General features: G+C 38.2%; 1 protein-coding gene across 3 annotated transcripts; it reads left to right on the plus strand.

Annotated features, from left to right (window-relative positions):
* On the plus strand, window positions 1-27,155 carry LOC308062358 (meiosis-specific coiled-coil domain-containing protein MEIOC-like). 3 transcript variants are annotated; one of them, XM_080383738.1, is made up of 9 exons: window positions 1-1,220; window positions 7,745-7,868; window positions 8,105-8,271; window positions 12,084-12,185; window positions 12,733-12,827; window positions 14,322-14,539; window positions 17,804-17,938; window positions 18,046-18,226; window positions 19,954-27,155. In XM_080383738.1, exons 3-9 carry the CDS (start codon window positions 8,126-8,128, stop codon window positions 20,208-20,210), a joined length of 1,134 nt encoding a protein of 377 aa, XP_080239864.1. In that variant the 5' UTR covers window positions 1-1,220; window positions 7,745-7,868; window positions 8,105-8,125; the 3' UTR covers window positions 20,211-27,155. The 3 variants fall into 3 exon arrangements, with proteins under 3 accessions (XP_080239864.1, XP_080239862.1, XP_080239863.1); XM_080383736.1 differs by having other exon boundaries at window positions 12,733-14,539; XM_080383737.1 differs by lacking the exons at window positions 18,046-18,226; window positions 19,954-27,155 and having other exon boundaries at window positions 12,733-14,576; window positions 17,804-17,929.
* Window positions 27,156-27,219: the final 64 nt, after the last annotated feature.

The raw sequence follows: 27,219 nt of genomic DNA on the forward strand, positions 1-27,219 counted from the left end.
CTTAGTTCTACCATTCAGCAGGTCAGGGTAGGTCAGCCACAGCTGGATGTGGGTATAGTCTGGCATCATGTTATTACTTTTAGGAGAGGAGCAGGTGCTTTGTTAAGAATTTATCATAATAAAGCTTCACCTTACTTATATCAATCATAAAGGCAGCCCTTCCCCCATTCGCTGCTTCTACCTATTAAAGCTTTGTGTCAGTGAAGATGAAGCCTTACGTTTGTGTAGCGCATTGACTTGCTAATCTGGGACATTGTTTTGCTGTGTCATGTAATGCAAATGGCTGAATCTGGAGGAATGGCACGTGTGCAGAGTGTGAGCATGACAGGCAGCAGCAATTTGATAATCTGCTTTTCAATAGGGGAGGTGTAGGAGGTTATACTGTAATGGGTTCAAGTGGATGTGCGGAGAGCACAGGGCAGGATTTTAGAATCGGCATGTTACACGTAGAGCGCTCTTGGGAACATGCTTTTATCACACCTGGTTTTGGATAGCAATGTGTCACAGGAGCCAACCTTGCCTTTGCTGTTGGCAGAAGCTATGAGCCTGAAGATGGAGTGGAACCCTTAAATGGGTGCAGTCCTAGGTACTTGAGGATGTGATGGGGATGGATGTTCAGTTCTGTGTCAGATGTGTGCTGTTGAGCAGAATCGTGGGGTGAGCTTATGTACTGGTGTGATAGATGTGGACTTGCGTGATTTATCTGTCTGTGTGACAGGATAAAGCTGAAGAGACGAGCTTTGTCAGGCAGTGTGCCTCTGCCTGTGTGATCTGAGGTGCATCTTGCATCTTGGTGCAGCTGGCTTAGCCATTCCGGGACTCCATGTGACCTGTGGTCAGCAACTTTCATATCTGCTGAGCTGTTCTGTCATGTGGAATCTCACAGCAATAAAGCGACATCGTTACTGTTCTGCAAATGTGTAAGATGTAGGTGTACTGGAAGAGCTGTGGGTGGTGTGATGTGGAGAGATGGCGGGGGGAGCAATGTGGGTAGCTAGGAATGAGTTTCATGCGTAATAAGTACAACTTTGGCAGACCTGATAATTATAGCACTTTTTTTTTCTTCCTTTTTAATTGCTTTTAAATAGGCTAAGTCTGTCTGTAAGATTCTAAATTTCTGCTTGCACGGCAATGCTGCATACTTCAGAGAAGAGAACTTGTATACTGGTAACAAGGACATGGTCAGACGAAGTGCGACCCCTGGTCATTACAAGTCACAGGTGAGTCAAAAAAGTGAAGTTGCTTAGGTAAACAGAAATACTTGTATCATATGTTGGTTTTTCTAACTACGTGTATTGGATAACCACATAACAAAAAAACCCAAAACCCTCAGCACCTGAAAAGGATGCTACATTACAGCTGGAGCGGCTTTCACTGTGTCAGTACAGGGGAGTAAACTTCTGTTCATGGGAGTCAGCAGTTCCTCATTCAGTCTGGCTTTGCGTGCCTCTTGTCAAGGGCATTGGTGAGATTTACCACAAAATTACCATGGACAAAAAGAATCTTTGATTGTGTTAAATGAATGCATTTAGATGCTAGTGTTTAAAACAAAAAGGCCCATTAGCTCATGAGTGTTAACAGCAGTTGGGCTATAGAACCCATATATTGAACAAACATCCCATAAATGTAATGCTTCTTCCCTGCCGTCCCACCTTAAGTGGTGCTTTTTTATATGATTTTGACCCAACTGTCTGAGATGTCAGATTCCTTTCTCAGGAAAAGAGTTTCTTAATTCTTTGACAGCTGATAAAGAGTTATTCCCCTTTGCTGCTGTAACGCACCTTTTTGATGATACGAAATTGGGATTTAGAAAAAAGTCTCCACTAATCTGCCATTTTCATGGGTTTGTCCCTGATATTAAGAGATACCTGAATAAATTACTTTCTCCCCTGGTTTTAGTTTTTTACATATCCCTGTCACATCTGTACTTCTGCAGGTTAGTTTCCCAGGTAACCCAAGAAGGCAAGTTATAATTTTATTTTTTTTTACCCACTAGTTTTGGCCAATTAATAGCAGTGCATCCTGAGGTTACCAGTTAATTACCACTGAATTAACCAGTTTCAGTGTGCTATGGATTAAGATGGCTGTAAGTAGGAGTTATTAAAGTCTTAAGTCCACCCCCCCGAACAGTGCTTTTTCTTGTTTGCTTTGTCTTGCCAAGAAAAACAAGCAATAAACAGGAAATATTTATCCTGCCAAGAAGTCAGAGAAGAATAAACTCAGTATAGAAGTAATAATACTGTGCAGTGCTGTCATTTACTGTTGTTACGATAGGTGTTTGTAAAAAGCATCTGTGTGCAATTCTCTGGAGCATAGAGTTCCTGCTGTTTTGGGAAGACTGACTGTAAAAAGATTTTTCCTAATCTAGCTCAAATGCTTTTTGGAAGATCAAGAACTTTGTCAGATAGGTCTTTAGGCCAATAAAAATAATGTATTCTAATTATATAATGAAGAAAATATTTAGCTCTGATTACATTATTTTGTAGCTTATAATATATCCTTTCAGAGAATTGTTAATCTGATATAAGTCATAGACTGTTGTCACCACCAAACAGGAGGAGAGTGAAGCCCTGTTGAATTTTTTTAGGCTGTGTCCTCTAACACTGCAGTTCAGCAAGGTACCCCAGACATACATAACGTCACTGCCAATGTTTCATACAATTGGCGTAATGTAGTAGTCTCTATGAAAGTCCTGAGAACTTCTTCCAGTCTGCTTGAGTAGCCTTCACTGCTCTGTCAGCAGCTATTACCATCTCAGAATAGACAGTTACCGTCTTGAACTGTTTCCAGTGCTTAGCTGGGCAGCACAGGAAACAAAACATTTCTAGTAATAACAAGTAATACATGAGTCTTCTGCTGTATTCACAGCACTGTTAAATCCTTGGACAGAGGATTTTCACATCACAGATCTCTGTCTCCTAGCGGCCCAACTCAAGCAGTGGTGGTGAGACAGAATGACAGAATTCTTGAGGTTGGAAGGGACCTCTGGAGATCATCTAGTCCAACCCCCTGCTAAAGCAGATTCTCCTGGAGCAGGTTGCACAGAATTGCATCCAGGTGGTTTTTGAGTCTCACCAAAGAAGGTGACTCTGTGGGAAATCAGTCTCATACTTGTGTCCAAAGGCACTAGCAGGGCACACTGGCACTTCTGTGCAGCTTCTGGCCTGTTCACCCTTGGTAATGCTCCAGACCTGACTGTACAAGGTGCTGAGCAACCTGCTCTGAGTAGGAGCCTTGAGTCCAAAGGTCCCTTCCAGCCTCAGCTGTTCCAAGGTCTTTGCCATGCAGGATTCTGTGTTCCTAATACAATTTACTGTTTATCAAGTCCTTTACTAAGATTTGTAGGTTTTGTCTGCCTCTTGATGCTTGGCAGCTGTGCTAGCTTGACACTTCATTGGGGAATGGGAGAATAGCAGGAAGAGGAGTGAGAGAGTAACAGCCTTTTTCAAGGTCTTTGCCCTTGCTGCTGGAGCAGTGAAACCACCTACAGAATAACAGCAAGTCCTTAGCACGCAGCCTGGATGAAGCAGAAGCACAAAGGAGCCAGGCAGCAAATGAGTCTGTTTGTCGTGGAGTGCAGGACTGATGTCACATAGTGGTATCAGTGCCAAATAGCTTTGATACTATTTAATTTCGTATATGTTTATAGTTGAAATATTAACATTATACTGATGTTCTACTCTTTTATTTCTCCTCAAATAAAAGAAACTTGGAATTTCTTCTAAATACAAAGAACTGCATGAGGCTTTTGAAAATAGGCAGTGTTTTTGGTAAATGCTTCCGTTTGCTTGTTCCTCAGTTGTAATGAGCTTCTTGCAGAAGTTAAAAGCCCTCTGCATGTATTTGAAGATAAGATGTGACTCAGTAACAGTGTTAGATGCTTTGGAAAAAAGCATGTTCAGTTTCATACACAGGGAGAGAGATTAGTATATGCACATTTCCATTTTACGGGAAAGAACAGAAACTGTGTCTTGTTATGCTTTAAAAGAAAAAAAAATCCATCGAGATACCACATCTAAAAAAAACCTAGGTACGTTAAGTTTTTTATTGTTGTTTTGAGAGGTAATTTAGTGGTATCAGTGGCTTTCACATGATTTGCAGGGTAGAAAGAATGAAGTAAAAGCCCTACTGAATACTGTAGGGGTTGTCCTTTGATCTATTATTTATTTCTAATTTTTTTGGAGACAGAATTTCATTCATTGATTTTTATTTATATTTTTTTAAGTCGAAAATCTGAGCAAAACGCATCTGTGCCTCTGCAGGCAGTCCTTCCTCTGCAAAGCCAGTTATGGATTTTATGACTATCTGAAATTTAGTGAAGAATTTTGAAACTAAAACAAGCTTAGGAGACTACACGCTGTTTCATCCTTTTTTTTTTTTTTTTTTTTTTTTTTATACTGTAACTTCTTCAAAGTTCAAATGTAAAGTGCAGACAAGAGTTTCTCAGTTTATTTTGAAATTCTGTTTAACTAGATAGAATGCCAGACTCCAGTGTTTTGGAAGTGCTGAGTTACAAGGCTGTATCTAGGGTGCATGAAGTACCTCCTCTGCTGATCTTCAGTCACATTGTCCTGCATAACTCACATTAGCAGTGATTAATGGCTCTGAAAATAAAAAGAGAAATCCAGTAGTTATGGATCCTATTTTTAATCTATGCACAAGTATTTTATATATTTATATATAAATATAAGCCACAGAGCATAATTTCTCTCTGTGTTGCTTCCTAGTGGACTAAACAAGACCAGGGCTTCAGCATTGGCTTGTGCTTGTTGATACTGCCTGATTGTGGCCAAAATTTTGGCCTTGCTACTGCTTTCCAAAATGATGCTTGTGTGTGGTTCAGGAGTAATTTGTAGCAGATACCACCCTTCTGTTCTGTAGGGTAAGAGTTCATCTGTATCACACAAGCAAGCACTGTTGTGCCATTTAGGTTTTGGGCCAGGAATTTGTTCTTGTCTCGTATTTAATGATATAGATATTGATGGTGTGTTTGTACGGAATGTTACACAATATGTATCTAGCCTCTACAGGGTTATGGTACTTCTAATTCAATTATTTAATAGCGATTTGTTTGGATGTGTAAGACAAGTTTATAGGAAGTGATAAGCCCTCAGTGTAAACTTTTTTTTATTATTATTCAAAAAATTCACTAAAGGGTTGCTCTGTCCTGCTCATGGCAGGAGCACACTTGGCCAGGTATTTCTTTACTACTTCCTCAGACAAGACCCAGGAGGGTTCTGCTGAGTCTGTGGCAGTTTTCACTAAACCAGATTCCGGCTGAGGATTTGTAGTAAGCAGGATTTTGCTGTTCTACTTGCAAGAAAAGAGGGGAGAGAGAAAAATTAATTTAGCATTTTCTTTTTTGAAGGGATGGGGTGTGAGATAGTGAAATGATCAACGTTGAAGTTTTTAGTCTTTTAGTTTATGAATAACTTTTTAAAAGTTCTAGCTATGAAAAGCTTTTCAAATGGCTCTAGACAGACTGACTGCATAAGGCTGTATTCAGACAGTGGAAATTTCCCTTAAACCTTCCATTTTCCGTTGGCTTGTTTAGGGCTTCAGAGGTATTTCTCCAATAGTAAGCACCAGTCTCATGGAGCTGCCAATACAGTTCCTACTGACAGTGCCATTTTTATCTTGGAAGCAATAAAATGGGAGATGAGTAGATCAGTTTAAATGTTTTCTAAGTATGAGGACCCAGTTGTTCTGTAGCACCATTTTTTCTTTCATGTTGTTTTTCTTTTAGCCCTTTCAGGAATTTAATAAGTACATGGTTGAGACCTTTCTGCAGTTATTCAATAAGGATTTAGCAAATGGTTTCATTTGGTGGATCCAAGGCTAGTTTGACCATCGTGATTAAGGAGGGGGGGGGGGGGGTAGCTGTGTTTTGTACCTATTCCAGCTGTATTTATAATGAACAGTGTGACAGAAGTTAATTTTATCCTCATAGTCCTAAAAAAAAAATCATTGTTCTCTGTCTTCAGCAGCCAGGTATCCAGAGTTCATGTATAGGGTAACCTAATTATGCTTTTTTTCTCACACTCTTCCTGCTGCCAGCTTGTACACAGAGGGTGTCCGCCTGCCACAGCTCTGCAAATTCCTGCTTAACTTCCTAGCACAGCACCCTTCCGTATCTCTTGTCTCTAATGAGGCTGGGACAGACGGACAAACCTGCTTAGCAGGAGCGGTTTGCTAAAGGAGTGACATGCACAACATCACTTTTTCTTTAACCTGTTGCTTTTGTTAAATACCTTTATGACTAACACATCCAAGTGAAGCTGGGGATCGTTGAACAATCTCCAGGTTGTCTCATGGCCTCAGAAGTGATCTTAGTTATGTGTAAATATATTGGAACCTGCAGTCATTTAATCTGCAGTTTCTTTCCATTCTCCCAGGCATTACTGTTCGTATGTTATGGGCACTGTAGTGACAACTTAATTCATTAAATATATTAGTATTTGTAAAGGCAGAGATTTCTTCTCCGGAATTTTGTTACTGGCCTCCTCAGGAAGGTGTAAAGCACAGGGCTGGATGCTCCAGTCAGTTTCAGTCTGCCTCCAGTCCCATGGCCTCTTGCAGCTACTGATATATCTGGGGTTCTGGGGGGTTTGGATTTTTGTTGTTGCTGTTAGGGTTTTTTTTGTGGTTTTTTTTGGTTCATTTTTGGTATTTTTGGTTTGTGGGTTTTGGTCTGTGGATTGTTGTTTTGGGTTTGGGGTTTTTCTTTTTTTAAGTCTCCCTAATGTTCTTTTCAGAACAAGTACTCGGATGTCTGCTTATGAAAATTAAGGGGCAGCTAGTTCAGTTCTCTTATTATAGAATTTTTTTGTGTGTGTTTTTTTTGTTTTGTTTTTTTTTTTTTTTTTTCCAAGAAAGCTTGAGGTCTTTCTCCTAGAGTCAAAACTTGGGAAAGGTAATCAACAAGGATCAAGAGTGCTGCTGGTAGAGTTGTACATGAACCAGCAGCGTGTCCTTGCAGCAGAGAAGGCTGCCCTGATGTTGGGCTGTCACAGCAAGACTGTAGCCGCCGGGCTGAGCGCTGCTATCATCCCCTGGGTTCTGCCCTTGTAAGGCCACAACTGGATACTCTGTCCTGTTTGGGGCTCCCTGGTGCAAGAAGGGTACTGGAGTGAGTCCTGCGGAGGCTTCTAAACCGGTTGTGGGCAGGAGAATGGGATGTCCAAGGAGAGACTGAGCGAGCTGTGTCAGATCAGCCTGGTGAAGAGAAAGGGAAGATCTTACGGGTGTGTGCAGCTGCCTTGTGGGAGGTTATAGAGAAGGTGGGCCGGACTATTTTCAAAATTTGCCCATAGAGGAAGTGGTGGGAAAACTCAAACTTCAAGTGCACGAGTTTTTGAGTAGCCTGATCTAACAGGGTCTGTTCTGAGCAGGGGAACTATATCTACCCAGGTTCTATATCAACCCAGAGGTTCCTTCCAACTCAAAGTAGGTTGTATTCTGCTTAAACCTTTGTCAATCACAAGTTCTGTTGTGCCAGTTGCTAGCTGAGATACTTTGTGAAGGTACAGTTCCCTGCGTTGCTTAGATCTCCTATTATTTATTCTTCAAATTAATGATTTATAATAGTCCTTTCTGGACCAGTACTTAGTTTACTTTTCTTATCCACACTTTGCTCTGTCAAGTTTACAAATGTTCCTCCCTGCTTACCATGGGCTCTTGGTTGGAACATTTTGTGTTTTTAGGGATATAGCAGGAATAATTGCTCTTCCCTTTGTTTTCTCAGAAGGGTTGCGTATGCCTGTGACACGTGCATTTCCAGTCATATAGGCTAGAAGATTCTGAGCTTGTGGACGTGACACACAAACACCTACAATGTGAGATCTGTTGAGAAATCCTATTATTGTAGAGTAAGTAATATTTATTATTTAATTATTTATTTTTCGAAGATGCATACATTTGTCAGATTTGGGCTACTTGAAGGCGGGGAGGGAATGAGTTTTAGACTGTATCCTTTTGTCATAGCTACATTTTTTCTGAAAAATTACTTAGCTCAAGATAAAAAGAAGGGATTGCTTCATTGCCTTTACTGCTCTTTTATGTAAACATGTAATATTCAAAATGTTTCTTTCTCTTTTCAACATAGGTAAATAGCAAGAAACAAAAAATGGACACTCAGTTATTTTCCCCGTTATTAGGAGCAATTACTAGTACACCACCTCCGCTAGAATCTTCCCAGCTCTGTAGTGACTGGTCAGCATGTGGAGAGGATATTAGCTCAAAAACATCTTTTCAAGACTGCACAAAGAAACGGTATGAGCATTCTTGGTATAATCTTATGATGGTGTTCTGGAATGCTGATATTATGGAGCAGAACAAATGGGATTCCAGATCTTTTTAGGAAGAGTTTATGGGATATCTAGAAACTCAGTAAATTTTCTTTGCTGTATGATAGTTACTGTAGAAGTTGTAAAAAAAGGTAGGCAGTCTGTGTGTGTATAATGTGTGTGTGTTTATGTGTAAGCACATTTTAAAATTTGGAAGGAATACTATATTTGGGGAATGAAATGGTAAACTGACATGTAACTGAAAATTCCTTAAGTAAAAAGACCCACTCTCCTTCCATGCCTCTCATCCCTCAGGACCATGGCTTATAACTATCCTGCTTGATAAAGTAGTGTATTTCCTGGAACGTGAACAATACAGAGAGTGTTAGATACAGGTAGAGTGTAAGAGGTGCCTCTGCTGCTGAAAGCATAAATGTGCATATAGCTGCTCCTGAAAATATGCCAGCCTACTGTCTTATTGTGGCCTTGGTATAGTGCACTCCAAGTTTGATTTTCAAGAAAAAAAAATAATTTTGCAGTTTGGATGCTGAACAAATGCAAAGAGTCTTTGTTATTTGAATCATGAAACATGTTTTTTCCCCTGGAGAAATCCACTCTGTCCAAGTCTGGACTCTTATAGGCACTTCTGATCATCCAGTCTTAATAATGCAGTAAAGTTATTAAAGGAACAGAAAAGGGCAGCAAGGCTGGACAGGGGTTTGAAAGCTTCCATGTCAGTGGAGAGTAAATAAAACTCCTCTTTGATTTTGATTCCACTCTGCAGAGGAATGATTTTTATAAAATCATGAATGATACCAAGGAGTAGGGAATGATTACAGAAACTGGGGGTACCTATGGAAATATTTGGTTCTCTCCTTCATATTGGTCATTTTATGGCTTGTGTACAGCAATTGAAATTGTAACATTAAAACTATTCCAGCCTGATAAATGTGTAAAAAATGATTTCTTATTAGGCTTCCCACTCGTTTTTTTTTTCATCTTGGTGCCAAGTCCTGGTAACGTAATATTGCTTGTCTGGGGGGGGGGGGGGGGGGGCGGGGGGCGGGGGCGGGCGAGATGGGTTGGTACAGACTGGCATAGCAGCTTTTGACACTATGATGATGCTGTTAGTGTTTCTAATATCAACCTCACTGCATTTTTTTAATCACTTGCCTAATAAGAAAGAGGAAGTTTGTGGTGGGGAGAAAGGGGAGTCCACTGGTTCACAAGATGCCAAAAGGTAACAGTTAAGGAAGACACATGCATTGCAAAGAAGCTACCGTTATTTTATCTTTTTTGCTAGTCTTCCCTGGGTAGTGTTACGGAGATGTTTATTTTAATTATTTTTTTTTAATAAATAGCGTTAGTATTAACTGTAATTCTAAATTTCAGCTCTGAGTGGCAATCCACTAAATATAATATATAATCTGTTCTTAAAAGCAACTTTCAGATTATTGCAAAATAGCTTTTTTTTTATTAAAAAAAAAAGCAGTATTTTTTACCACAAGTGCGGTACTTGTCTGTTAATGAAAATCCATGTCTACACCCATTCTGACACTGCAGATATGCAGTATACCTTGAGGTTAAATAAACTTTAAGGGTTTTTTTCTTGTAATATTTTAGGGTACTTGGTGCCTAACTGTATTAGGTGCAGTGCGCCTGTATCATTTTAGTTCCTCTAAGCTGCTTCATGAGACCAACTGATCCATCATTGGAGATTTCTTTGCAGCATAATTTCGCTTATGCTTTTGTCCTTTTAATTCTCAAATGTTTGGCCATTGAAATTATTTCACAATCAATCCTAGGAGCCCCAGAACCTCAAACCTATGCATAGGCCTTTCAATAGACTGATATCCTGGTGCCATGAACTTCTCTTGAGACATGTCCATTTGAAAATCCCTCCGTGTTCAGCACTAGGTTGGATGAAGTTATTGACACCTTCAAAGAAGTCAGGCATATTCTTAAATGCAGTATGTCCCCAAGGGAAGACAATAGTTCCATCTAATTTGCATCCTCAGAGGCTATGTACATGTCCCTAGCTTTGGTTCTAGGGCTAATCGCAAAAGCCTGAACAGCACACAGATGCAGCAAAGGTACCATTTCCATTCATCTGTTGCTTTTCCATCTGCAGCTGTCCTTCTCCCACCAGTGCCTTGAAAGTTTTGCTGAGGAGCTGTAGGTCTTGGTTCTTTTGTCCTGTTTCTTGCTCTTTCTCTGTCTGCAGGGGCAGGTTGCTCACTGCCGCAGACTTGGTGTCAGGCTGGACATCTGTATTCTGTGTGGTATAGTTGCAAGCAGTTTGGTATGGTTTTACCTTTCCTGTGTGCTGGTTATTTTCATGGATTCTTTTTGTGTTGCTCTGACTTGGTAGGTAGTTTGTTGTCTTATTGCAGTAGGAGCTAAAGATTTGATTCCTGGATGCTGCAAAATTGAGGGAATTTACAGCAGATGTTTTCTTGTACCAAGCCAGAAAGGATAACTGCCTACCTTGGACTTGAGAAAACTGAATGCCAGCAATTTATTTTTTTTAATTTCCATGCCACATTGTAAATGAACCTGTCCATTGCTGAAAATCATCATTTAGATGCAAATTTCATCTATGCTCTCCAGTTGGTTGCAACAATTGGAAGTTAATAGGCATCTTGGAAAAAAAAAAAGTAAAAAGTGTGCCATCTGACAGACACAGAAGAGATCCGGTTATCAGATATCCGTGACAGTTCTACATTCATAAAACATGTTAAAGAATCTTTGCACTTGCGTTTCTCTGAAACAAAACCACATAGACCAGATTGATTACAGAGGAGACTGAATGGTCATAAAGTAAATGGTAGAGGTAGTTAGAAGTCAAAATGTGGTGAGGTCTTAAACCCAGCAAAACGTAAGTGGCTAATTTTCATTGTGACAAGAGATTAACAAGGTGATAGTCTTAATAGTTTATCCCATGTTTTATAGTCTTTGTTAATTGGCAAAATCAGCCTGAGTAATTATGTGGCAGCATTAGCAGATGATGTAGTTGTTTGGATAAGCTGACAGCAGGGAAGACAGAGATCTTTAGGGACACAGAAATGAATCAGCTGAATGATAATAGGATGATGAGTGAAATTTATTGAAGCAAAACAATGTGTGTTAGAAGGAAGGAGATCTTAAGTGTTACGTTTTAATTAGCTTCTCAGTAAGAGTTAGGTGTCGTTACAGACAGCTCTGTAAAGATCTTGTTTTGCACCTGAAGTAAAAGATTAAAGTTGGGCTTGTGTAAGACTAATAATGGTTAAACACCTTTGGTATTTATCAGGAATATTTAATCAAGTTTTGACCAACTCCTTTCTAAATGGGGATTAAAAAGTCAACTTAAGTATATTTTTGTTATTTTTGATTAAAATAAAAGTTCTTGAATTATGGAAGTAGATAAATCGGAATCCTCAAAATTTTGAGAAGATTGATCATATTTGTCCTCTAAAGGAGAAGTCAAGATTTGAAGAAATGTCTATAAAATAGTTATGTTGACTGAAAAGAGTGAAGAATCTTTGCTGCTCCTGTCTCTTCACATAACCGCTTGAGAAGTGTCTGGTGAAGCCAGAAGTTAGGAAAATTGTTTTAATTCTACTAGGCTATAGAAATCGTGAATGTAGGAAGAGAATTTTTGTGGGTGCTGAGGATACCTTAAATTCAGAACACTTAGCAGATGCTGCTAAAATAAATCAAAGGTGTAATGCTTTACTTTTCCTTTTGCCTGTTTTGTCTAGGAGAAAAAGACTTGTATTTATCTAGGCTCTTTTGCTGGGTTTTTTTTTTTTTCAGAGCACCAATAAATCTTTCTTATTCTGGCAGCGGCCCTGATATGTTTGGGCTAGTGTCAAGCATTTTAGAGGAGCCAAGCAAGCCAGAACCAGTTACAGATTGGTAAGCTTGTTTGTGTTTTCGTATGTTACATGTTGGTTTTTACATCCTTTGTCACACAGATATGATACACATTTCGACTTATTTCATGAAGTTGAATAACAAAGGTCTTATAAATCCGCTTGAAATGTAGAAGTGTTTTTCTTCAATAGCTAGTAAAAAATCCAACCGACAAACTGTTAGAAATACACATTTTCTAAAGTCTTCCATCAGTCTACAGCATTTGGGGGATAGGGGGAAGAGATCTCATTTTAACCAGTAGGGAGTTGACTGAATACAGTAGAATCTAAAATCCAAATAAACTCTGCAGTTCCAAATATACATATTATAAACATTAGAGAGTAGTATTGGTAGTCAGATTTTACATAGCATTTACTCAACTGCAGTGGGAATATCCCCACCCTGCCTTATATTTTGGAGGAGAGCTGTATATGGTTAGCAAAGAATGTAACAGGGGGAAATGTATCATGATTATTCCCACACACATTAACTGATTTAATGTAAGGAATGTTTTAAATGATTACTGGAGGTTTGTTTAACTTTGTTACAGGAATTCTCTTTCAAGATTGTTTCCACCTATGTGGGCACCTGATCTTAGAAGCAATGGTGAATTCTCAGGGCTCTCATCTAAGCACTCTGTTGAAAGTAAGGATTTTTCCAACCTGGTAGGCACACAGAACTACTATCAGGAACACTTGCAAAAGTCTCATGATGTGGCGATATTACACAGAGGTTTGGAAGATCTTCATCTTATAGAGTCTTGGCTTTCTCCATCTGGCCCTTGCACTCTGCCTGATAATATTCTGCAGAACAGTTATCCTGAAAATTCTTCTTTGCAAAATAATAATACAGTTCACCAAGAAGGGTTTTCATTTCAAAATGTAGACTATAATCAGCATTTGTGCAGTTATGACCACATGAGGTTAAATGGAGACTATGAAAAAATCGGTTCCAGTTTTAGCACTTTTTCTTCTCAGAACAGAATGAAGGAAGGCACTAGCATTCAGAAAGAGTACTGGAAAAGTGAAAGGGCAAGAGGCAAGGCTCTGAAAAATTATGCTCAAGATCAAACAAAGTATTCCCCTGGTCTTTCCAATCAGCCTGTTGATGACTTCTGGGATAAAGGCCCCCAGGACAACCACTTGTTTTCTAAAAGGTATGAAAGCTTTACAGGTCCTCATAAATTGCAGTCGCCTGTTCATCCATCGCTATATTTTTTCAACCAACCCCTTAAAGAAAATAATTATTCTGGAGGGACAAACAGAAAACCACAGGAAACCCACGTGCAAAATGGTCATCGTAGGTTTACTTTGGGAGATGCTTTTAATAATAATGAATTGAAGATTCATATTAGTCCTAAAGAATGCTCTCATAAAGTATCTGAATATGATTTATCTGTAAAAAATGTTATGCAAAATGGAAGTTACTCATTGTACCATGGACGTACGTGGCTGGATGGGAAAACTGCAAGTCTGACCGCTACATCAGATACTACGTATGAAAAGCAAGTGGTAGCAAGTCCACAGTCTTCTTCAGGGGTTTCAACCATGTCTGGTGGTTCTCCCACCCATCAGTCTATAACACAGTCCTCTTACTACTCAAAGATCTTACCTGCCCTCCCTTCAAGGAAAGATGGAAGGTTGCAAATATCAAATGGTGTTTCTAATAATTTGGTAGTTTCTAATTTCAACTCAGAAAATCAGAAGCAAATGAAACCCATTGGGCGATCACAGCATGATTCATTGACTAGTAAGGAGGGGCAATACCGTAAATTCCCCATCAATTTTTCATCTGACTGGTTAACGCAGCAGAATGCTGCAGGTGAAGACCCTGAGAAGTGCCACAGATTTCCAAAAAAGCAGACCCAAGAAAATAGTAATAAAGATGATAGAAGAGGTAAAAAGAATTGGATTCCTCATTTTGGATATACAGCCCCAAACCGTCAGCAGTTCAACATGTTCCGAAAAAAACACGAGCAGAATGGTGGTAGCATGTCAGATTTCATCAATTCTTCTTTTATTCCTTCTTTCCAATTAATGTCTGATTTTAAGCAAAATCCCAGCTTTCCTTCATTTAATCACCACCTGTTTTCATCAGCAAATAATTTCAGTTTTCCTCCGTCACCATTTCCATTTTCAGAACTTGTTGATCTTTTTCATTATGATGACTTTAACCACTTGAATCCCTTCATCAACGATCTCTTTTGTGGGGAAATACCTGCACCGTACTTTTCCTTTCCAACACCATTTAACAAGTACAGACCTCCAAGAAATCGCAGTGGGCCTGCTAATGAGCTTCATATCCGACTGGAGGAGTGTTATGAGCAGTGGAGAGCTTTGGAGAAAGAGAGAAAGAAGGTAAAACACAACTGACAATAACTTCCTGTCAAAGCAGGTGATTGCATGAAACAATTTATATATCTATAAAGTAAATTATATGTATATAGCAATATAAATAATTTATAGATATATAGAGAGTAGATACTCTGGGCTGTCACTTGTTTTGAGGAGGCAAGAGTTCTGTTGTCATGTTGTTAGTGTTCTAGGTATTTTAAAACTACATCATCTGCTTTGACTATGGCATGACTGGTTTTAGATTGTGTGCTGCTTTGAGCTTCAATTTCTAAGTCTTTTCTCCTTAGGGCTGCTAACACAACATTTCTCTCTGTTAACCCACAATATTTGCTACAGCAAATGTCATAATGATGTTACTGGCCAAAGCACTGAATTGTCTTTAGCTTGGATGTTTTTCGTTTATATGGTTAATGAAAGATCATGAGATAGTCATTATTAACACGGTAGTCCTCTGTTATGGCTCTAGAGCCACCAGCCATATATGATGATATTGCAGGGCCCTCACTGCCACAGGATGTTCTTAAAGTACTGGCATTTTATGCACCTCATATTGCACAGTTTAATTAGATGGATCTCTTTCCTTTTCTTGTCCCATACTCATTCCCTCCAATTAAGTCTTTAACTCAAGTATTATAAACCCAGGCTCTGCTTTTCCCTGCACAGTCATTTAAGGAGAGAAACTTCTGTGGTGTGGGTTCTTTTTGTTTGTTTTGGGGTTTTTGTGTTGTTTTTTTTTTCTCCTGTCAGTGATATTGTGGTGTCTTTCCCTTATCTTTTTGTCTCTTGTTTTACTAAATCTTTGATTTAGTAAAAATAAAAGTAATCCTGGGCACACTGTACATGGCTGTAGAGAAAACCTACAGTGTTTTGAATGTCTGCAGTTGGATATTAGGATGAATTTCTTCACCAAAAGGGTGGTCAAGCGCTGGAACAGGCTGCCGAGGGAAGTGGTTGAGTCACCATCCCTGGAGGTATTTAAAAGGCGCTTAGGGACATGGTTCAGTGGTGGACTTGGCAGTATTAGATTTACAGTTGGACTCAATGATCTTAAAGGTCTTTTTCAACCTAAATGATCTTCCGATTCTATGACTTCTCCCAAAGGAAGTTTCCATTTATCCTCTTCTTGTTACAGTCACTTTCCTGCCTCAGACTCTTTTGCGAAGAACTATTGGCAGAGGGAGCTTACCCTTGGGCGTGAAAGCTCTGCACTCAAAAGGAGCAGGAAATGCTGACCCAAGAGGAGTCAAATTTCTGAACTCCATGCTAGGTTTTGGAAGCTGTATTATCAATAATCCATGGTCTTAATTATACACTGAGTGCCTCTTTACTGCTTCTGTGTTGGAGAATGCACCTGGTTGTTGGATAAAGAGATGGGTATCTGACCAGACTGGATCTCTGGAGAGCACCTTCACCTTTTCAGCATCAGTTATGAGACTTTGCTAATAGACTTTTGGAAATGTAAATAGGGCTGCCTGTATTGCTTGCTCACCGATGCCTTTAAACAAGGCTCCTTTCTGCCTGTCTAGTATTCTAGAAATTCTCTACAAGTGAGAAAGAGTGATGATGATTTTTGCGCCAGTGTGTCTGAGACAGCAATGTTTTCAGAAACTCTTCTGCTTTCTGTTGTGGCAAAGACAGCTGTTCCAAATCTGTTCATGTCTGATTTGGGTCAAAGTCATTTGGGAAGACTGAGTCATAGTTTTTGTCTCATAATATTTAGGTTTTGTGTTTTTCTCTTTAAAGGAGGATTGCATATCCTTATATCGTGTTCTTAATAATGAAAGGGATTTGAGTAACTTGATCTGGTCCATTCTAATTGGTCCAGTTTTTTCCTAGTGATCTACTCAGACTTTCTCAGTCCCTTTTTTGTAGTTGCAGGCTATACCTGCAGACAGCTTTAAGGATATAAACTATTCTTGGTCCCACAAGCTATCTACCATAGTGTGACTCACATTCCCACAACCAAAATACTTATTCCTCAAAAGGAAATGGCTTCCATACTGCCTGACAAGAGTGTGCCTGGACTGTGTTTGTAAGTACAGTCTGGGAGAATGCTATTGCTCACCTGTATATATGTATGTAGGAAGGGACTTCCTTTTGACATTCTCACCCTTTTGATGTTCTTACCCTATGAGCATAGACAGAAACTTCCCCCAGCAGAACTTGCATTTAATTCTGTCCAGCTTGTCTAATTAGTCCTTTCAGCTCTTGGAAACCTGTTCGTTGGCACTGCTTTGGAGTTCATGGTGATGGTGAGCTTACCTGTTTCCTTCTATAAATATCACTTTTCCAGTGATCTCACATTTTTAAAAATTCTACAAATTGTCTGTTTGGAATTTCCTGCAATATTAAATGTGGATATAGATGATAAGCAATGTGAATTGCTTATTAGTTGTGATTCTTAAATACCTGTCTTTATATGAATTCATGACCCTTTCTTTATCCATTTCTTTTTCTGAATGTCTCTCAAACGGCAGTGGAGTCGGCTCTTGTAATTCATGTTAGGTGAGGGCAGAGACTAATATGGATGTGTCATTAAACCAGAAAAGAAAGGACTTCACATATTTTCAGTGTGAATGTGGACTTAACCTTGCTTTGAATGGCCATGCAGTACCTAATCTTTCTCTCCTAAGTCCATTGTATGCTGAAGAAGGAACAAGATCGAGAATGAGCTGCTAGTTGTGTCTTTTTTACTCCAAGTGTAAGAAGTTCCTGTCCAAAAAGAGGTTTGGTGATATTTGGTTACTCACTGCCTGAGTTGTATATTGGTTTGGCCAGTTCCTTTCTCAATGGGGAGTTTGGCAGCTGTGTTAATGACTTAAGAGCTGATACCAGTTTATGTTAGATCTGGCTTAATCCTGATGCACTTCAGATACAACTTAAGCTGGTGTTGGTTTTTTTTAGTAATTATAATGTGTGACATTTGAGAGATGCAGTGTGAGGCATACAATTTAAATTTCTGGGGTACTTTACAAAAATTTCTTTGCTAGATCTATGTCCAAGATCAGTTAAAGTTGCACAGCTTTTGTTCTAAAAGCTGCAGCTAAGCATTAAATGCTGAGGTGGAGCTGAATTAGAGGACTATTCTTATTCTTACAACAGCTGGCAGTACATCTAGACAGGTATTTGGAAACGTTTTTCTGTAAATGCAGTCAGAAGTAAAGAGAGGAATTGCACTTGTCATGTATTTGAAAAGTCTAAACAGACCTAAAAATGTGGATTGTACTTATTTCAAACACTTACAATGGCTATATTTTTCCCTTTCAGACTGAAGCTGACCTTGCAAGAAACTTTCCAGGAAAGCGCATGTCTAGCTCAAATAACACTCCTGTCCCCCGACTTCCTGCTAACCCATCCCGTGTTGATCGTTTGATTGTCGACCAGTTACGAGAACAAGCCAGGGTATGCCTTCTAGAGCTATAATTCCTGCATTTCTTTTTGGTTTTAAGTTTGTTTAATGGAGGCTCATAAATGCTTAGCCATTTTGGTTTTTTCAATGTATCTGGCAGGTGCTCACATTAATAGGAAAAATGGAAAGGCTTCGTGGTACCCCTGTGCATGTTAACATACCCACTACGTTGGAACACCATATGGAAGCTATTCATGTAACACAGGCAAGGCGTAAGGATGAGATTATTAATGCTGCTAATCCACAGAGACAAGGAGCACCACGCTATAGTAATGAGAAAGGTAACTGCTTTCCATTCCTGTAGTTTTAAAAGCTTTGTCAAAGATTTAATTGGGAAAATATGCCATTTGAGATATGCAGTGATTATTGTAACCTTAGCAAAAAAACCTTTGAGCTCTTTTTTCCTTTCTTTTTTTTCTGTTGCTAGTTTAAACACTTTGAAACATTTTCCTCTTGACTAAAAGAGAACTGTAAAAACTGTTCAGTGGTATAATATGACCATGAGTAGTCCTAAAAGTAAAAATGTACTGGTTTTTAAACAAGTTGAATTGCTTTTTTTTTAGTGGTATTGTAGTCTTTCTTTTCACTTCAGCTTATAAAGTAAAAAACCAAATGTGTTGATGCTGTGTTAATGACTCTGTGTGTCTACCTTATCTAAAACAACCAGAAATTACATTTCATGATTCCCAACTTCTATTGAAGTAAAGCCAGAATAATTTACAGCAGCAGTATGTACTTCAGTAAATGCAAGGCAAAAGTAGGACAGATTGCATTCCCTTCCAATAGCATTGTGTAAGTGATAACTTGCTATTCAGTATAATGATCATATAGCTGATATAGAATTTGGGGTCTGGAGGTAAAGTTTGTATCCTTCGTCAGAAAGTACCTGCATCTCAGAAAATTTTTGTGATTTTTTAAAGGAGGAATGGACTTCCCCTGCCTCACGCCCATCCTCTTTTGGATCCTTACTCAGCACTGTCCTATATTGTCTTATTCTCTGTTGCTGCAGTGAAGATGTCAGTGTGGATCCATTGACTTCTAGCAATGTGTATGGGATAGTTCTTCCTTCTAAGAAGGGAAAGATAAACTGTAAAGAGAGTCAGAATGTTTTGCTTTCACAACTTACGCGTCAAGCATGATGTCATATCCTTAAAAGTAATAGTCCTATATGCAAACCAACTTCTAAAATGAATCATAAAATTGTGTGATGTGATATTAGCCCCAAGCATAAGTCAGGAAGCAAGGAGTCATCGTACTAAACCCAAAATAAATAAAAAAATCGCCAAATCTGTTTTTGCTAATGCTTTATAGTAAAGGTATATGGAATCATTATTTGAACCATCCTGTACTACACTTGTAGTTAGAAAATTTGCAATTAGTCTTTTACGGTTAATGGTAACCTCTGCAGCGTAGTTATGTTTCTGAAGGGCTGTGCTGCTGTTGGGTGTCTAAGCATGATCTAAATCGCATCTAGAAAAGCCTTTAGTCTGTTTTTCACTGTGAAAGACATGTTTCTTTGAGTTCTGCTGATGGTGATCATGTATCCAAAGGGTGGCAGTGAGCCTTTTCTCACTGTGAGGCTGGGAGGTGTCAGTGCCACTGCTAGGAAGGCAGAGGATGAAAAAATGATTGTGTTAGGCTCATCTGGCTAGATCTGAGTAGGTAGTTTTACCAGTCATACTTGTGAGTATCATTGTAGACAGTCCTCTCTGATAACATTAATTAAATAGACTTAATTATTGTATGGTAGGTGTGATAATTATGCCACTGAGTTTTGGATATAATTATGATTGCTATTAGTGTGAGATGTTACAGCTATCATTTGCAAGAGAAGAATACAAGCTGGTGGAATTCAACGAATGCAGTACTGTGGTGCAATGTTAGCTTTTTCTTGAGCACACTTTGCATGCCTCTGGTGAGATGAACTAATTTACAGAATTTTTTTTAATGTATTAATCTTACCAGGCTTTTATGCTAGTTTAACCTAAAATGTGTTTTTCTGTTGTAGATATTCTGGCTCTGGCAGCTGCCATTAGAGATTTGGCTGCTTCCACGCGCAAGGCTCGTACCGCTTTATGGTGTGCGTTACAGATGACGTTGCCAAAAAATTCTTCAAGCGGTCCCGTAAAACAAGTTGTTGTTGAAAGGGCATTGCAAGAGCTTTGTCCTCCGAACAGAAGCACACAAGAAAAAAGCAGCATGGAGCATGAAAACAAAGGAAGCAAAAAAGAAAAACCTGAGGAACCTGTGAGGATTCTGGAGTAATAGCAAATAATAATAATAATAATAATAATGATCACAAAATGGAGGCAGAAGGCTGAGGATGGGGAAGGAAGGGCTAAGTGTCCTGCACAGTACCATGGAAGGTGGTTTTGACAGGTTATAAAAAAGCGAAAGGGTTAACATGATTGATCAGTGCTGCAATTCTATTACTGTGATTCTGGTGTTGAGAGACACATCTTGTAATAGTGTTAATGCAATTTTAATATTGCTGGTATTGCAATGTCTGCTACATAAGAATTTTATTATTAAGGGGAACTAAATAATAGCTGAGCATTTCCTTGTGTGCTTATTCACAGCTATGTATCAGCTATGAGTCAAGCCATGACCTGAGAAACCAGTGTGTGGTAGAACTTAATTCTCCTTTTTTTTTGGTTAATGATACAGTTTAGCATACTTAAAATGCATTTGAAACATATTTCACAATTGTTCAGGGGGGTTTTTTCCACCATTATGTAGGTTTTTTAAGTGCCAAAGTGATCAATTCAGTAGTTTGTATCCCATCACTGTACAGAACAAACCATACTCCTGTGTTGTTTTTGTAGCAGGGAGTCAGGTCGTTCAGGTTATTGCTCACAGTTTGACAAGAATAATCGGTGTTTAATGTTGGTTTTGTGAGATGCTTCAGCAGTTGTGCTGCCAATTCAGTTTCGAGCTAAACCAATGTAAACCGAGCTTTTCTATAGCATAGTCCATTTAAAATTTTCCATTAAAAAAAAAAAAGGAAAAAAAGGGTTTTTTAGATTTGCAGTAAGTACTGCATTGAAGTACACATTAGCAGGTGATACAAAATTGTCACTCAGGATTAGAAATTAGATTTATTGATTCCTCAGTGGGTTAAAATCCAGTAACTATATAACATAGTATGTAACTTAATTAAAACTTATGATTTGTTATTAACGTAAGTTCATGGTACTATAATTTTCAGTAACATTCCATATTTTTTTTAACGTGTTCATTGAATGTTTATTTAAAATTCTATTTTAGTAATGTAAAGTTGGATATTTTGCCAAATCTTCCAAATAATCAGATTTAATGATTTACTCAGGAAATATGTATATTATTATATAAATATACACATGGTATATAGGGATTTTTTTGGGGAAGGGATGTTTGCAAAATATTTACACAAAGCTAATTATATACTAGGTTACCAAAGCTGTTTAAATGATTAATTTTTCGCATGGAAGATTTAATATATTTAATTGCTGTTAACTAGTCTCCATTCTGTGGCTTAGACAATCGGAGTGTTATGTATCGGTGTGAATGTTCAGGGCGAGAATTAGAAAATATTAAGTAATTCAAGTTTTGTTCTTAGGGCACTTATAAATAATGCTTTAACAACTGTCTTACTGTTACATGATCTCTTAACGTGTACTAATAACCAACAAAGGTTCTTGGGTATCAGTATATTAATGAATGGTTTGGGAGAGCAGCTCTTATTTTAAAAGTGAATTAAGTTGGGGATATAAGCAAAGTTTGAAAGATGAAAATGAAATTTTTATGTTCCATAGTGTTTGATGTTGAATTTGACATTTTGTGGATAAATATGTAATTGTTTCCATGTACGTACTTTGCAAAATGTTCCAAATGCAGTTCTGTAGTTTTGGATCTGTGGATGTTTCTAGAGCAGATGTAGTCTCAATAGTACTGTCATTAACTGTAATGAGGCAGTAGCTGCATAACTTTGTAGAAAAATGTTACGCAAGCCTCATTGTAATCCACTGAATAAAGTTTAAAAGCAAGAGTCAATAGAAATCAGAATCTTAGCATAGCAAGACTGTGGGTTTTTTTCCCTAAAGAAAGTGAATTCAACTTAAAAGAATATTTTTCAGCCTTAGCCTAAACAACAGGTAGTGGAGAGAGTTATTTTAGTGTGAATGTTTCCTCTGTGTGCGGTTTATCTAATGTGCAATTTATCTGCACAAACTAATTTAAGAAGGCTAAATTTGTGTTTGTGGAACTAATTAACTATACTCCACAGTTTAAAATGTGGTCTGCAGTATTTCAGTTACTGAATAATTTAGGTTTTTAATTATGATTACTGTGTTGACGGGAAATCAGAATTTGAAAGTCTTGATCAGCTTTTCTGTTTACAGAACAATTGTAGTCCTGCAGGATTGTTTTGTAGTGGTGAATGTATGGAGCGTAGTAGGTCCTTATTGTATTGCTCGTGTGTTAATTATTGTTGTGAAGGAATGTGGTCTTAATTGGTTCCTAATATAGTCAATGTGCCTTTAACAGTCTCATTTTTCAAAAATGATAAATAGCTGTATGCTCACTTCTGTTTTCAATTGCAGTTTAAAAATGCATTTAAAAAGGGTTACAGTGTGGCTGCATTTGCCTGTAGCCAACAGTTGGCATACGCCGTTCATGTCGTTCTCGCATACTGTCGGGCTGTCCCGTTTATGGGCTCTTTAACAAGCATAAAGCACCGTGACTGTGGAGAGTCGCCACAGGTCAGATGTGTTAGTGTCAGGTTTTCCTTGTCGTGCCCTACAAATGCGACCAGCATGTGCTCACATTTCATTTTGCCTTGCTCTGTTATCTCGGGGTCTTCGTATCAAAGCAATTTTGTGCCCATTTCTTGAAAAAAATTTGATTATGGGCAGCATTAGACCTATAAAAACAAAAGTCCTTTCAGAGTGCTTCAGTTCTGTTGCTTTATTGCACACCCTTTTATATTTCAGGGGAAAAAACACTGTATTTTGTAAAATAATCACCTGGAGTTGCAGCAGCTCTGTTACACTCATGAATTGTTTTTTTAGCTGACTGGTGTTTAATTTAGCAACAGTGTGCAAACCTTTTAAGTATTGCACTAAATTTTTGGTATGAATAAGTGTAAGTATAACATTTCTAGTTTTAGGGACTAATTGTATTCACATTTTACTGACTTCAGTGGAAGCAGAGGCAAGGTATTAGGTGACAGCTACACCAGAGAGGTGGTTTTGGGTTGGAGTTAGGTTTGATTTTTGAAAAACGTCACCCCACCCCAACTTGTGGAACAATCAGGTAAAATTAAGTTTATTCCCACCATCCCCCACCCCCAGCTTTGTTGAGATTCATTCTTTTATTTATTTTCTGGTTTGATTTATGCAGTTTACATTTTTGAATGAGGTGACGATGACAGCAGAGTTATAGCTGGTAATGGTAGCAGTACTAGATTGTTCCAGCTTAAAGAAAACAAGATACTTGAGTCCCTTCTGCAGTCAAGATTATTATCAGGGTGTATGTCTTAATAGTTGGCCGTGAATCTTTAATGCTTTAAACCCCCAATTTGATAGTCCAATACAACATAGATTTAAGAATTAGTTATTTCTGTATAAATAACTGGAGGCTTCTGATGGTTCAACCTTACTGATTCCCAGAAGACGTCAGCATCAGAGTAAGAACTTCTTTTTCTTGATTTTAGGTTTGGTATCTGCTTTTTTCTGTATCTGCAGGGTCCTTCTGGCAATGAAATTATTCTGATGGTATCTATATAGACTAAAACTAAGACATTGGTATTTTTCATTATTTTTATTAGAACAGCATACAGGGAGGTTGTCTTAAGTTTGTGATGCTTGTTTTGCTGTGGCTTTTCAAGAGTGTGCTGTTGTGGCTTGAGTTGTTTTTTTTCCCCCAGACTGAATATTTTTCTTTGCTCCTGGTATTTACCACCACTACTAGTCTTGTTGTCTGTACCTGGATACAAATAATTTGGAATCTGCCTTACAGCTTGCAAAGTGATGCTGTAGTCTTCATGAGAAGTCTTTTTTCTTTGCTGAAGTAAATGAATAATAGAAGATTATGTGAGTGGGACGTTTGTTGAGGTACTTACCTATTCAGAGAAGCGTGGACATACTCCCAAACTGTATGGAAAGCTTCCAAGCTTTCCCATGCACTTTTCCAGAAGTGACAGTGAGCATGGTTTCCTGGGATTGTTTGATCTGCTATTCAGGCCTTTTCCCGCTCTGTTTAGGGAAATAAAGAAGGAAAGAGGGAGCTACAAGAAGGAAGGAAACCCTGACCCACGGGAAACCCTACTTCCAGTGGGCAGGACCCCTCCTCTTTGTGGCTCCAGTGGTCAGAAGGGTGTGAGCCTGAGGGGCAGGAGTCTGTTGCTTAAACTGCGATTCCCTTTTCCCTGTCTGCTGCCCACAGATGCTGTCAGGGTTCAACTGCTGAGGCCCGTGGCAGAGTTGGCTTGTTCTTGTCTTGCTCTGGTAGCCATCCTTTTCACCCCTGTATGTTTTAGTCATATGGAATCGAGCCGTGTACTGGCTTGAGGGCCTAGAAAAGGGCTTGGGAACAGCCAGTTCAAACCTACGGGGTATGGTCCTCCCTCTTGGATCAAGATCACCTCTCGCCTCTCAACTGCTGTCTGTAAGGGAAGAGGATGAAGTAGAATTGAAGCTCGGCTTTTCTGGACTTAGAAAATGAGAAATGCCACGAGTACTTAGCATAAAACTTCCATTGACCTATGTGATTTTTTTAAAACCTGTTCTTCCTTAAGTGGCAGCATCTAGCTTTGCTCACTATGATGCTCTCGCTTACACGTTTTTATATTGGGTCATAGCTCTAATTCTGTGGGAAGCTGGGTTGTTTTTTTCATTTAAATGCTGTGAAGATTGTGCAACAGACAGACATTAAGCCTATATGTATTTCTTTTAAAAGTATTATTGTTACCTATGCTGAAAGCTGGGTTGGTGGTTTTTTTTTTCCATTCTCTGCTTGGGAGCCATAATGTCAAAGTGCTGCATGTTGGAGCAACCCAAAGGAGTAGGGCTTGGGTTTGTTTTTTTTTTTTTACTTTGTATCTTTATTGCTTTGACAGTGTACATGATCATAGTTGTAAAACTAAGTGTTAAATTCTACTTTGCGGCCACAGTCTTCTATAGATTATTTTTTTTCCTATTAGTCATTAAAGTGGAAACACTTGAGTTCCTGATTATTTAACTCTTCACAACTGTAGATTATATTGAATAAGAACAGGGAATACTGCATATGAATATGCATGAGAGCAGTTGACTTTGAAATACATATTTTTATTATTATTTTTAAATAGGTGTGTTTGCAGTTAGACTACTGAAGAGATAGGTGTAGACCTGCTTCCACTGAAGCCAGCAGCTTTAACAGATTTTTGTCTTTGTCTGGCTTTGTTGCTTTGCTGGCATGGTATCTGGAGTTAAGTAGGCTCTTTGTAAACAGAAGCTTAGCAGTTCACCTTGAACATTTGATATTAAGAAACTCCAGAAGGAACTGTTCCTAACCTTTTTTATAAGGTTTCTCACTACACTGACAACTTGGAATTAGCAGGATAAATTTTGCTTTCTTTTAAAGCTGAGGAATGTACCTACTGCAGAAACTTTGGCTGAATTGAACTTGCGGGGTTTTTGAGAATTTTGCACCTTTTTTAATCCTGATCTGCTTCAATGGAAATATAACCTTAACCATATTAAGACCTTGATTTATTTCCTGTGCAGCTTATCCATCTCAGTCACCAGCACTTTTTTGTTTTGCAGAATATTATATAAAAACCAGGCATCTCTTATTTGTAGTAGATAGTGCTTTCTAATTTTTTTTTTAAATAATAGGAATGTTGCAAATAAATTTTATTAGTTAGAAAGGAAGGTTCTTATTTTTCGTCATTAGCAATACTTTAATCAAAGGTGCAAAAAAAAAAGATGCATTTAATGTATGTACTGTGTGCTGTTACAGACTGAAAATGTATCAGGTTAGGAGCAACTGTTTAAAAAATTGAGGAACTGGAGCTATAAATCCTTTTTGCCAAATGAGTTTTAAAAAGGAAAATATTTGCATATAGTGTTTAAAAAGTTTGTTAGAGAGAAAGAATAAATCTGAGTCCACTTAAAGCAGTCTTTGTCTGGCAATGATTTTATGTTTTTTACTGTATAAAATACAACCAATTTAAAAGTTTATGCACAGTAATAATGAGCATAGGTTTTTTTCACAGAATTAGGCTATTTCCAATACATATGGGAAAAATAAGTTTCCTTTTATTTTTTATGACAGATATACAAATATTAATAGTGTCTCTATTTTAATATACTATTTGCTGTCTGAAGTATCTCTTTTACATGTTTGTTGGTCAAACTCATACGCTTAAAATGGCAAATTTTACATGGCTAGTGAGATATTAACTGAAGGAGGATTTTGTGAGTTGATCCATTCAGTAGGCCCAACAGAAATATGTGAAAGTATAATTTAGCTTAAAAAACAAAAAGTCAATGGCTGATTATACTAGATTTTAACCATTAATCAGTTTAGGCTTGTTTAAGTATTTCTGTAAAACAACTGTGGATGTTTGAATGAACGCTACGAAAATCTCACTTCTACCTCTTGTGTAATGTTCTTAAAATTATATTTCACAGATCTCTTTGGCATGTACTTTGATACTACAGGGTGTTGGTACACCATAACTTGTGAATTTCATCTGCTTTTCCTTTCCCCCCCCCCCCCCCCCTCTGTTTAGTTGTTTTCTGTGGAACATTGGGATGCCTTGCGGGCTGGGTTGTGTGTTCACTTGTGTTAAGTAGCACCAGGCAAGCTGTGCACAACTAGCATGTCATTTCTATTAAGCATAAGGTACAATGGTCAAAAGAGATTATTAAGTTTTGTGTTACATATATGAAAGTCTCAGAAATATGAGAGTTCTGTAATAAATCATGGCCAGTGTAATTTTCTAGTATTTTTATGTATGTGATTTGATACCTGATACCTTTTATTTAAATAATCAACTGTGTTGCCTCTATGTCCCTAATAACTAGTTACAGCTTCTTGTTTTCTTTAGTTCAACTCACACTATTTATCAGCTGCTGTTCTCCATGTGAGATGAATTTGGTTTTGGTAATTCTGCCTTGAAAAGACATGTTATGTGTTCTGCTTTAATGCAGTTACAAAAATTAAAGTTCTTCATGTTTTATGTGACTGGTTTTATTACTTCAGCAAATTCTGTGGAAGAAGAACGGGCAGTTTTGGGTGACATTTGTTG

Source organism: Falco punctatus (genome assembly GCF_963210335.1).
Source record: "Falco punctatus genome assembly, chromosome: 4".
Lineage (NCBI taxonomy): Eukaryota > Metazoa > Chordata > Aves > Falconiformes > Falconidae > Falco > Falco punctatus.

Coding starts and splice junctions, on each gene's coding strand:
- LOC308062358 (XM_080383736.1), top strand. CDS start 8,126: ATGGACACTCAGTTATTTTCCCCGTTATTAGGAGCAATTACTAGTACA. Junction 14,540..17,803: donor TGGAGAAAGAGAGAAAGAAG/GTAAAACACAAC, acceptor TTTCCCTTTCAG/ACTGAAGCTGACCTTGCAAG. Junction 18,227..19,953: donor ACGCTATAGTAATGAGAAAG/GTAACTGCTTTC, acceptor TTTCTGTTGTAG/ATATTCTGGCTCTGGCAGCT.